The sequence below is a fragment of the Artemia sp. Qi Xiang Cuo genome, chromosome 3 (assembly GCF_049724085.1).
Source record: "Artemia sp. Qi Xiang Cuo chromosome 3, ASM4972408v1, whole genome shotgun sequence".
Taxonomy (NCBI): domain Eukaryota; kingdom Metazoa; phylum Arthropoda; class Branchiopoda; order Anostraca; family Artemiidae; genus Artemia; species Artemia sp. Qi Xiang Cuo.
In genome coordinates, this window is record NC_142796.1 from 76,665,006 (window position 1) to 76,678,604 (window position 13,599).

General features: G+C 35.3%; 1 protein-coding gene across 1 annotated transcript in view; it reads right to left on the reverse strand.

Annotated features, from left to right (window-relative positions):
- The window catches only part of sn (fascin domain-containing protein singed), an 88,725-nt gene extending 78,085 nt beyond the window's left edge, over window positions 1–10,640 (reverse strand). Inside the window, exons 1-2 of the mRNA XM_089086589.1 lie at window positions 10,549–10,640; window positions 1,235–1,408 (exon numbers count right to left, since the gene is read on the reverse strand). Coding sequence (XP_088942715.1) covers window positions 1,235–1,390 — 156 coding nt within the window. The 5' untranslated portion in view covers window positions 1,391–1,408; window positions 10,549–10,640. The remainder of the gene's footprint in view (window positions 1–1,234; window positions 1,409–10,548) is intronic.
- Between the last annotated feature and the right edge of the window lie 2,959 nt (window positions 10,641–13,599).

Here is a 13,599-nt window from a genome sequence, read left to right on the forward strand (position 1 = left end):
TTATGTCTTTCTTTGGGCAGCCACTTGGATTGATGCTATGTGTTCATTTTGTAATAAACAAAATTGAATCTAAATGGTTAAAGAAAAACATATATTTTAATACAGATTAAAGACAAAAGATTATGTACTACTTCCTCGGGTTTTCACATTCTATGAAAGTGTACATGTAGTAAGTTTCATTGCACTAAAAGCCCTACATCCATGGCAATACAAAACAAAAAGATTCATTTTTAAATAATTGTCATTACATAACACAAACGAAGAAAAACACAAATCACAAAAATCTACTTCTGTGCTCCATTGCCTACCTGAGAAATTGTCCTAAGTTTGTAATGCTTGCAAAAAAAGCCTCCCACGTTAGATTACTCAGCCATCTCTCATCAAACTCAGACTTTCTCTACACTTCACTTTTCAACTCATTCAGTTTTACCCACTCATACATCAAATTACCCACACTCTCATCCATACTTCCACACCTCGGTCAAATAAGGACCATCTTGCCCTCTCCTCCGCCCTAAATACTTCCTTCTTACCCCAACTGGTAAACTATTCCCCCTTAATTTCAATTCCTCCTTTTTTAAATTCACGTCAAACAAAACCCCTTCATCCCATGTCTAAAGGTGGCAGGAGGTAAACGTATGAAAACAAAGCCAATGAAAGAATTGTATAAAAATAGCCCTTTCTCGACCTTTTTCCCTACCTACATAATTCGTAAGTGTCCTTAACTCGACCACTAATCTTCAACTCTGAAAACAATCGAACGATGTTATACAACGGGTACTTGAAGCCTGTAGACATGCGAATATTTATCATTAGATTGAATTTCGTTAAATATTATTAAAGTTAACAAATTAAAATAAAAGTTTTCCGATAAAATTTTTGGGGGGAAGAAGGTAAGTTGACTTAGAAATACGTGGTTGGGGAAAGCAGACAAAATGTTTTTTCTCCGATCCTTACAAGAATATACGTTTTCTCTTATTTATAGCAGTCACCTGATAGGCTCTTTGGCAAGTTAAATCACAATTAAAAGCAGTTTTATACTTCCACTGGAGGAAGTCTACAATCTTTTTTCTCTTCTTATTTTGTTGACTTTTTCAGAATGGCATGGGTTCTCTACTTTTTAAATAGGATGAGCTATTCCTTTATTATTCTTATTTTTTCTTTCTTTAATAAAAAGACATGAGATGGGCTACAAAGGTCAGAATTGTTATCAGTAAAATGTTGAGGAACTAACCTTAAATCCGAAAGTTTCGGCCGTAAGATACTTCTTTAATGAAGAGTTAACTAATCCAACATTCCAGTTCCCGCGGAGGTCGGATGACAAACTCGACGTTCCCGAGCCAACACTGGCTGCGTCAGAATTACTTCCTGAACCATTGTTAAACACCATGATTGTGGACCTATGCAACTATAAATATAAAATAGGTTATCAAAACGCTATTTTTGCATAAGGGATAAGTTCGTGGGTTCACACTCGTTTGGTCTTTAGGGGTTGGAGGGGTGGAGGACGAAGGTTTTATTGAAGAGGAACTAAGCTACTAAGACAACCCACCAATAATAGGAGGAGGGGTGACAACTTCCTTCTTGGAAAAAAAATTTATTCAAATAAAGGATTGGAAAGGGGGGCAATCCTTGACTGGGATGTAGTCTATTTAACAAATCTTTAGTAATTTTGCTACAATATTATTTGTTTCAACTAAACACTAAAATAACAAAAGACTAATGTCATTTGATTCCTAATTCAGCAACCTTTTCACATATGATATTTGCTGCCACGAAAATTGCTTCCATACCCTTTCTCTGATGCCTTGATATAGCCGTATGTTTTTTGTGTTTAGGCTAATTTTTATCAATTGTTGGTTAATAATGAAAATTTGAAAATAAAGAACCTAAGCAAACTTTTATATAACCTTGGACTATTATAGCAGTGGTGTCAATTGTGCCCCCCCCCCCTCTTGAAAATACTGTTGTTGGTTTTGGGAGGGGGGTATTTTAATTGAAAATGAATTTTAAGATATTTCCATTGGGAACATTAAAAAAAACAGTTTGTCCCCCTCTATATCTTGACGTATTGTACTACCACCCCCCCTCCCATCCTAAATTTTTGTGGATTGACGACAGTGTATTAGGGGAAGGAGGGTTGGGATGCAACGGTCACAGTAGCGAATATTTTATTTGAAAAGAATTTTGAATTGAGAATCGAATTGCATTATTTTTTGTTAGTATGGCTTTTAATTCAGCAAAGGAATCACGCACAAAGTCATTACGCCTCAAACTGGGATTTATGCAAACCTATCAAGCCAAAAACAGTTCTAAATTCTATTCTACGCTTTTGAGCATAGAAAAGCTGGGAAATTCTACCCTACAAACCCATTGAAAAAAAAATACCAGCAACCAACCTCTTTCCCAAAATTCTGGATCTGCCACCGAGGGAATCAGTCTTCTAGGGATGATACTACCCCCTCCCCAATATCAAAGTCAAGAATTCCATTGAGGGGGCATCACACTTTAAGAAATAAACCAGCCCCCCTTTCCTTATAGCTTAAGTACCCAACGAGGGGTTAACAACTGGGCATTTTGAGGGACACCTGGAGGCATGAGGCACGGAGGCACGCCGGAGGCATGCCGGAGGCATTAAAAATGGACAGGGAAGGAAACTTATAAAATATTCCAAAGGGCACAATATGTAAATATATACAGCTTGCCTGTTATTCGGTATCTGTCGAATATTTCAGCACCTTCAGAAGCGATCTTTTAAAACTTGGAAAAAATCATTTACGGGTTTATTTGGCAAGGAAAAGAACCCCCAAGACTGAAAACAACTGATATATACCTAAAGAAGAAGAACGGAGGACTGCAAGTTGTTGATATCCATGCAAAAACTAGGTAACCCTACGATGATACTGATGGTGTCACTTTTTCCTATTACACATGCAGCGTTGCCACCAGCTCAAAAATAAAATTCCGATTTTTCTTTTAAAAAAAATCCCGAAATTAAAAAAAAAAATCCCAGAACACCATTTTTAAGTTATACAACATAGGGCTGCGCGGTGATGACGTAAAAAGCAAGGTGCGAAATTCAAAGTACCGTGAAACGTGGTTTCTAGTTGTAACTAACAACTGATTGTCAATATTCCTAGTATTATTTCGACGTGAAAACGTTCTGGTGGATTAGTACGATCTACGACAAATATTTCAGGTCAAAACTATTCGCCAGAGCTCCGAAAAAACATGTCTACGCATCCACGTTTCATCGTTATTTGAATTTCCTGCCCAAGAATTGACGTCACGCTTCGCAGCCCTATTCAATATGGCTTGGCCAGCGGTAAAAGTTGCCTTTTATCACGTCTTCACACGTCCCTTTCCCTTTTATCATACCTGCTTTTCTGTTTAGTTGGTGTGCCAAGACGCACCCTTGGATCTCGGATTCTTAATTGTTCTAAAAAAAAGGAATCTGCTGCTTTGACACAAAAGAATCCGGAAGAAACACAGATCCCTTTTTCCCGAATGTCCTTAGAATCTAACTTTCTTGGTATTAAACCCAGGCCTTTGGGCATTTGAAGAGAAATCTGTAAAGCAACAGTCAGAAAAACTGTTACTACCGAGTTATTAGTAAAAAGCGCTAAGTAAAGCAACCAACTAAAAAAAAATAACTAGTTTCTCAGATATTTATTGGTACGTTTCAGTAATCATCTCGATAATCACAGCTCAAATGACAACCCTAAGAAACTGGACAAATGAGCTTCAGTAAATCAAACAAAGCTCGGTTAGCACAAGTATAAACACTAAGTCTTCTACTACTAAGTCTTCTACTGAGCATAACAAGTTTTCCGATGGTATTCATCGCTTTCGCTGCCCTAGATCTCGGAATGCATTCGAGACTCATAAAATTATATCAAGAACTCAAGCGAATAGGGGACGAGAGGCAAACGCACTTGAGCTGGAAGGACCAGCCCCGCCGTGGGTGGCCTCCTCGTCCATAGGAGACATGGTTCAACATTCTGTTCAGTTCTGTGCCCTCATGCACGTCGGTATTAAGGTTATTTTTGTTTTTTTGTTGATGGGTTGGTTGTATTTTGTTTTTTTTTGTTGATTAAGGTTGGTCGTAAAAAGGGCTGAAAAAAAAAAGAAAAAAAAGAAGGAAAAAAGTGTCACCGCAAGAAAGTCTTTCTTGTGGACGGAGGATGGCCAGTCTACGGGAGAGCAAATAGTTTTTTTTGTGTTAAAAAATTTTAAAGTTGTAAGAGTAAGCCAATTAGAAGACCACCTTTAAAATTCGAATTCGTATTAGTGAAAATTGAAGGATATGAATTTTAAGAAATTGAAGTAAAAATGCCACCGGAAAAGCGTCTCCTAGAGGGGGAAGGACACCCTGGAACGGGGGGAGCGATAGATATTTGGCAAGAAAAAAGTTAAATGGTAGTGTGCCTTCATGTCCACGAATACATTGACTGGTATATAATATTTTTTTTTTTTTTTTTGAAGTTTAGGTGATATGATAATGTATAAAGTTTTAAGATTTATATTTTTTTGTATTAAAATATCACCGAGTGGAGAGGCGGAGGGGAAGGAAAAAATAACAACTACCTCTGAAAAATGTTAAACAAAATTCCTTCTGTTGACACACAGAACATGGCGATGGTGGTGGATATGGTCTTGAGGTCAGTTTTGGGTTTAGGTGCCATTTTTAACATAATGATTGCGATGCTGACGAGACAACAAAAGAATGGAACCCTTTCTTCTGGATAAATGAATTCAGCTTTGTGAAGACGTCTGAGTCAAGGCCAAAGACAATGTTGGTGCCGATTTCCATTGAAACGGGTTCTGCTGAATGCATGATATACAGGCTGGAGTCACAGTAACCCTGGTCTACCAATGCTGCAGTTAATGTGAGATCAGCATTCAGCCGTAACCACTGGAACAGAATTCCTATGTCGTCAGGGAACGGCATCGCCATATTCTGCGTGTCAATTGAGTGGCATCTTCGCCCAGACAAGTAGCCAAACTGTATGACCCGCCCAACTAATACTCTCTTTCCCCTGCCAATCGGTCTGTAAACGCACCATTCACCGATACACAATTCGGATTTCATACTGACCTCTGCATTGGTTGGTGGCAACTCACGTAGTCCTACTTGTCGGCCTTGGACCATCACCCATTTTAATCGGTCACTACTCAGCTTCTCAGAGCTTTCCCTCAGAAGCCACAACAGCGTGGATTTTTTTAATGGTGCTATGGAGCCGTCAGAAGTCTTGACAAGACAAAACCTAGAATTCTTCATGTTCGTCACTGGCTCACTAACCCAATTTTTCTCAACTTGGTGTTTCATACAGTGAGCAATCACTGGCAAATCTTCAAAGATGCCGTCACTTTCCGAGCCCGATTCAGTGTCAGTCGCGGAAGCCTTTTCCTGCTTATCGGACAGAGTATTTTCCTCTGGGTCATCGTCTGAGTCACTGTCGTGAAGTACAGAAAGACGAAAATTCGGTACTTGGGGACCGAAAGCAGAAAGTACGTCGTCGGGTATCAAGGCTTTCATTATTCGCTGGCTTTCAATACGAGCTCACCCTAGCTCCAGCTTGATTTCATCGTCCCCTGGCAAAGAAAAATCGGAACTAACAGACACAGCACCAAGGGATCTAACTCGCTTGGCCTTGGGCAAGGACAACTGTTCATTATAATATTGAGCTTCAAAATCAGTTATACTTTCATATCGACGAATTCGATGTAGAAGTTGGAGGAACGAAAAGTTTATTACAGTACTGTAAGTGCTGGTTTGAGACCGCATCTTCCTAAAAAAAATCTTCACACGGTTGGCTATTCATGTCGGAGAGTTTTAAAAGACGTTCGAGCCCAAGCCGTTTGAACCGACGAATGAGAAACACTAGTGAATGCATATTTATCTCTAGGCAATGGTAAAGGTTTGTGGTAATAAAATTCTCGTTCAAAGCATAATGTCCACTTTTTAGGACCCAGTATCTCCAATGTCGAACGCAGTAAACAACACGACCAAGTAAAGATAACCTCTCAAGAGGATAAAGTTTGCCGTCGTAAAAAAACGCGCCGCAGGCTTTCCATAAGCCAAAGATAAAACTGTGTTCCTTCGCTTCCAGGAACACGCTGTTTCAGGTGTGGTGCCGGAGGCACAGCCGGAGGCACGAAGGAAGGGACACCTGCGACGGTCAGTTATTAGCCCCTTGGTACCCAAGATCAATCGCAGGTTTGGTAACGCCAAGGACATAATTAGTCTCTCATCTACCTCACAAAATTTATGTGAACTATCCAATGGCTTATGAACTGCCTTTAAAAAAAATATTGGTCATAGGGCAACCTAGCTGCAGCACCCAGGACAGCTTCTCCAGTCTCCCTCCCCCCTGTGATACACGACTTCTTTGTTGGATTATGCATGGCCTCTTTTGAAATAAACAGCATAGTAACAAATGAGTAGTATCATTCAATTCTCCATTCAACACTGTTTCCGGTAAAAATTGTAGACAAGGGGCTCTATATTCTATGTTCTTTTTGAATATCGTATCCGTGTTTAAGACAATACACCCCATTCCCCCTTGATGGTCCCAGATATAGCCCTAGGATATATTGCCTAGAAAACTAAAAGAAAACACTAAACAATGAAATTCTTACTTTATAATATGCAACTTGTTGTGATTAATTAGAGTATCATGTTTCCTTACATTTTTATCCACTGTTTTAAGTTATTTCAAATAATATAGGCAATAACGGTTCTGGCCTCTCTTGTGCCCAGGGCAAAATCTTGATTGGACCCCCCCCCCCCCTGTATCCCAGAGTTTTCAGGCAAAATTTTCATTTAGTAACAAAATAATTTTCAATTTATTAATTAATTTATAATTTTTAAAAATATAAATATATATTTATATATATAAATATATAATGATAGATCTTAAGCAAATTTCAATTTTTTATATTTTTGCCTCAGTTGCTTTGGCGTTCTTATCGAAGTAACTCTAATAAGAAGAAGAAGAAGAAGAAGGATTTATTGAAAAAAAAACGTATCAACAAAAAATTATTGCTGCCTCCCCTAAAAAGCAAAGCTTGTCCGTGGGGGAGGTAGAGAAAACAAAATCCTTAGAACAAAGAACACTGAACACTAATAGCTTCTTTTCCCTACGTGGATCAGTTGCGACAATTGTATTTTATTGGTGGTGGTTTTATTTGTTTTTAGTTTTATTTTTGTTTTCATCTTTGTTTCTCTTGTGCTGAAGACGCCTAGTTTTGATACAGGCGAAATATCCACGTTGTTTCAGTTTTTGATCATTTCTCTTTACTGGCCGCAGTCTCATTTGTCGTTTTTTCATTGAGTTTTTTCTCTCTTTGTAAATTTTTTATAAATATTTAAATTTTAAATTAATATGAATATATTATTTAAGCTATTTGATTATTATGATTATCATTATTTAATTATTTTCAAATTCTAATATATTTTTATTTATATTAATTAATTAGTAACTTATTATTTTTTTTCATTTGTTAACTGCACCCTCTACTTTATTTTAATAAAACAAAATTTCAAAAATTACAAAGTGATTATAACCGTTAAATTATTTATTTAAATTTTTCCACCCCTAAAATTTCTGCGCCAGGGGCAAGTGACCCTTTTGTCCCTCCCATAAAACCACCTCTGAACATAGGCTACTATGAACAATTCCATTGTAGTCACTAAGACAGAACTGTATTTAAAACTGTTCGCGGTAACGAACTGTAAGGAGCGACTCGACCCAATAGTAACTGAAGCTCTAAAAAAAACAATTTTGACAACAATTAATGCATCATGAGAATTGTATTTTTGTGGTGATCTCAAATATAAAAATTCATTAAGCTAGTGATACCTATCAAAAGCTAAGAGGCTGAGAAAATTTACCTAATTTTTGGAAAAGGGCGGGAAAGACCATAAAATTTGTCAGGTGATCTTAATGAAAATCACACCATTATATTCAGCATATCAGAGAACCTTACTGTAGAGCTTCAAGCTTCTATCAACAAAAACGTAGAATTTTGTATTTTTCTGTCAGAAGAAAGATCATAGATGCGTGTTTATTGTTGTTTTTTTTTCTTCTTCTTTTTTCCCAGGGGTGAATTGTATCGAACCTATGGTACGAGAAGATCGAGAGAGGGCTCATTCGATCGGAAATCTAAAGTTCTAGTGCCCTTTTTAAGTGACCAAAAATTTCGGACCAGCAACTAGCCTCCCTCCGACACTCCTTTCCCCCCAAAGACAATCAATCAAAATTTTAAATGCCCATTTGATACAGGATAGTTTAAAAGGGTACTCCCATGCAATCCAGAACACACTCGCAAAGTGAAGTTAGGTTAATCATAATGAAATACACCTAACATGATGAAAATATAATACTTTAGTTTATATAACAATATAATTTGGGCTATATATTTGCACATGAGGGAGGATGGGGGTAAAGCAACCTAACATAATAGAACCAAAATACCAAATCCATATATTAAACATTTAACTAAAAATAACTATAACTTAGTTTCTTTCAGTGAACTTAAGCTACCCTAATTGTCTCCAAATAGAGACAGATATACACCGGTTTTTAGCTGATTCAACTGAGCATGTTTCTTGAGGTGGCCGGCGTTTACCCCCCCCCCCCGGCGAATACCCCCTCCCGTCGCAGAAAATACCACCCCCCGTGGAAAATAAGGCTTTCCAAATTTGAGGATTTTATTTCAGTTTTATTTCTTTTATTTCCGTAGGGGGAAGGAATTTTGGTACTTGTGTATTATGCACTACTCACTAAAGTTTACGCTGTGTAAAACTCGAAAACAAACCTGTTTCTTCGTTAGTTTTTTTTCAGCTTAGCACGAGACAGCACAAAGAGAAGTGACAGAATATATGGGAAATATATAATTTGGGCTATATATTTGCATATATATTTGGGGGGGGGGTGGTAAAGTATTTTGACAGTTTGAAGTCAGAAAATAATTTTTTCTAGGTATGGCCACTAAAAAATTACAGAAGAATAGCGAGGTATCTGGAAATTTTGTTAACTGAAAAAAAAAAATCCCAGTATAAAGTAAGTGTTATGTTTCATTTAAGTGTTTTTTCCAAGTTATAATTTTTATTTTTCGGGGGGGGGGGGGTGTAAATGCCTAGAACCGTTTCTTGAGTGTGTTCTGGATTGTACGGTAGTACCTTTATAAGTGTAATAACTAGCATATGGCTTTGGGGATGACACAAGCCACCACAGCCTCTGGGAAAAGGGCTGTAAAGCATGCAATTTGCCCACTGTTCGCATATAACATTTGTTATTAGAAAATAAATGGAAATTTTGTGGGTGGATTTTCTGTGGGGAGAAGGAGGTTTCAGGGGAAATTTTACACAGTGGTGAGATTTCCTCTCAGGGTTTGAAAAAAGGACAAAAATTTAACACAAAAGACAAAATTTTTTCAACTAAAAGTAAGAAATTAACTGAATTTAAGGAAACTGAAAAAGCAAATTTTTCAGTTTCCTATAGTAGAGTTTTTCAGTTAATAATTTATTCAGTTCTCTATAATTTTTGTAATTAATAAATTTTATAAAGCGGTTCCATTACACTGTACTATACTTAATTTTGTTGCTTTGCCAATAGCCTACAAATAAATCAGCGAAGATTTGTATATAGCCTAGCAGGCTATGTTGACAGGGGAATTCCAGGTAAATTTTTCGCAAATCATATTATTGACTTACGAATAAAGTAAACATACCACTTGATGCCTTTTGTATGCTCTTTCCAAACATAATAATCATTTTTGTCGGAAATGAATTTTACCCCCATCCCTATATATACCAATTCAGGGGTATACATTTGCACATTAGGGGGTAGGGGTAAAGTTTAAACTTGCCTCCCATTTAAATCAGAAATAAAATTTATCCCCATCCCCCTAATGGGCAAATATATAGGCTACCCTGAATTGGTATATATAGGGGTGGGGATAAAATTCATTTCCGACAATAATGATTATTATATTTGGAAAGAGCATAAAAAAAGGCATCGAGTGTAGTATTCACTTTATTCGTAAGTCAATAATATGATTTGCGAAAAATTTACCAAATTCCATTGTACTAGGCCTAGATCTGAATTTAAGGAAACTGAAAAAGCGAATTTTTCAGTTGCCTATAGTAAAATTTTTCAGTTTCCTATAATAGAATTTTTCGGTTAATAATTTATTCAGTTATGTGTAATTTTTGCAATTAATAGATTTTGAAAGCGGTTCCATTACACTGTAGTATACTTGATTTTGTTGCTTTGCCAATAGCCTACAAAGAAATCAGCAAAGATTGTATTTGATCTTGGTCAGTATACTAAGTTCGCCATGTACAAGAGTATTCACCCCCCCCCCTCCACTCATAGTGGCCCTGTATCAGTTATCATTAATAGCCTAGGCAAACACAATATCACAAGAGGAGGAATATAGCTTCTAATTATAAAACTATGCCAAAATAGGCTATTCATCAATGTCACATAGTCTATCTTAAAATATTGATATAACTGACAAAACAATAGTTCGAAATACCTCTATTTACGTATATATTCAGTTTAGTCCAATTCTTCATTCAGGAATTCACTGAGCTTATTGAAGCGGGTCTATCAATTATAAGGCATCTGCGATTTGGATCTTCTATATAAGGAGACTTGACGACCATCTATTAAACAAAATATTCTAGGTAGCACTACCTTAGGAATCAAGATATCTTTCCTGCAGAAACGTTATAATTGGGTTTAAAATTAAAAAAAAAAAAAATAACTTGGAAACAAGTATTGAAAATTTAAGATCTTATTCGAGGAGCTAAGTCAAAATAAACTCAAAGCAGCAAAAGAAATTTTTGAACACATTGGTCAAGTCAGAACGTCTGAAAAATGTTTGTTCCAATTTGCTGGTTTTTTCTACAATTTGTCAAAAAGCTCTGTCAAGAAACAATAATAGTCCTTTTCCGAATTTTGAATATTGCGCTTCAAATTCTTTAACAAATTTTGTCAACAGTGCACTAATTTGTTTGAGTAATTCTGATGCAATGTTAATAAACAGTTGTGTTCCTTTACACGCTCCCAGGAAGTTCCCGTTTCTCTTAAATCTTTTTTTTATTATTAATTAAAAAAAACTTTTTGCACAAAATAAATTTTTCAGAAGAAAGTAAAGAGCTCTATTAAACCAAACATGAACAAAAATAGAATAAAAAAATCTACCAAGTATATAACTACCACAAATCAGTATCAATAAATAAATTAAAATAAGTCAAACTCAAAACGAGCAGAAATTAATCTGAGTAGGGTTCTAAACCCTATGCTATCTAAAAGCTAAAATATAATTTCTACATAACTGAAAAAAATCAAGTGAGTTTACTGAAAAAAATTAGATTTGTCAGTTTATTTTGCATATGCTGATATTTATTCCTTAAAATCTTAATTAATTTTCGATTTCTTAAAGTTATAAAAGTGAAAACACTTAAAAGAATTTAAAAGAGAATTTCGAAGAGAATTTCGAGAAAATAAAAGAACGATATAGAATGAAAAGAAATTCAAAATTTAAATTGTTTTGAAATGATAGTTAATAAATGACATAAAATTAAAAAGCAAAGGAAATATAAATATTAAAATCATAAAAGACGAAATAATAATTCCTATCATGACGTCATTACAAAAACGATATGACGTCACATGAAGTATTTATGTAAATGCAAAGTGTGCCATATTTTAGTTTCAGGATGGTTCTTAATGGTGAAGTGTCAGATAGTGTTCCCAGAGAAATGGATTTGAGGATTCAAAATACAGTGAACAAAGCATGGATTTCAGGTAAGGGAATGTTTATGTCATTTTCAAAGAAACTTTATTGAGTAGATTGGCACAACCTTTTCAGGGAATCTGACCGATACTTATAGGAAATCTTTTTGTTGGTATGTATTAATATATGGTGTTACAGAAATACACTTGGTCAAAATAAAATTCCTTGAATTTATTTTCAAGTTGAATAGGTGGGGCCTTATTTTGTTTTGTATAAAAAATAAATATGTCCCTCATAAAGGTATTTGCAAGTGTTGGGAAGGTTTTCGTGCGTTGCATTGAATTTTTTGCGAGTGAAATAAAAAATGAAATTTTATTCTTGTTTTTAGGATCAATATTTTGTCCTGGAGGCACGAATGCGCATATAAGGACTGAAGTCACAATATTTTGGGATTTCCTCCGTTTTCTTTTTTAGATCTAAAATTTTGTAATTGGGTTTCTGGATTTAATCTTCGTATATCTGTTAGTGGCTTTTGGAGACTTAGTTGGGAAATTATGTGGGATTTATCTTCATAATTGGGGTCCAAGATGTGTTTGTTTTTTTCTGATATGACTTTATATTTTCTTTGTTAAAGGTTGAAATTTTCGTAACTTGGGTGTTTTTTTCAATTTTCTTACTTTTTGTAGACCAATAAGCACTTTTTTCAAATTTCTGTTTGTAGTTAGGTATCTAGAGTAAAGTTGTTTTTTTTTGGGGGGGGGGGGATTAGAATTTTCATGTATTGGCCATAGTTATTTGTGTTGGATTGAACTATACGTGTCAAGATAAATTTTTTGTGTAAGGGTGTTAGGTCTTATGCTAATATTTATTTATTCTTATTTTAACGTCCTAGGATCAGTGTTAGAATTAAATTTGGGTTGTTGGGCTAATAATTTGGAATGTGGTGCTTCTAATCTATAATGTGAGGTATTTTCATATATCTCTACCTATTTGGGGTTTAATATTGGTATATATAGTCTCTGCTCTTGAATATCTTAGAGTAAAGCTTTTGTGTTTTAACTTCAAGAATTAGTAAACGAGGTTCAAGCTTTTGTTTTGGGGTTGGTCTCTTTTAATAGAGACTTTAACCTTTTTTTACAACCTCTTTAACCTCTTTTTTATAACCTATTTAACCTCTTTTAATACAAACAAACATGCAATAGATATTATGCAATAGATATGAGTAAATACCTCACTCTTTACACTAAAGATTTTTTTAGTACTTTCAAAAGAGCTATCCAGTCTAATTAAACAGCCTTTGTGATTCAGGGATTTGTGATTCGAACAAAATTCGAACTTTAGCTTAAAGAGCGAGGTATTGACTGGGGGAAAACTCCCTCATATACGTAATAATTTCTGTTCATTTTAATTTTTAATGTTGCTCCTTACTTTAAGTTGAAAAAACTTGTTTATTTTATTTAATTGCAGACAGAAGCCTTGAACCTCTACAATACGGTTTTTTGATACGCTGAATCTGCTGGTGAGATTTTCATTAAGATTCTTTGACTTTTAGCGGGTGTTACTCCCTTTTTTCCGAAAATAGGACAAACTTTCTAGTAATATTTTATTGGTAAGACTAGATTTAATAAAACTTATGTAGTTGAAATCAGAATAAAACTCCAATTCTTTTGATGTGTCTACTAGTGTCAAAATTCCGCTTTTTAGACTTTCAATTACTATTGAGCCGGGTCGCTCGTTACTTACGGTTCGTTACGGCAAGTTTTTTTTTATTTATGTTTGATAGTAGTGTGTTAAATTTAAGTTATTTGCTAAGGTACCTTTTCTGTCTGGAGCACAGTTTTTTTT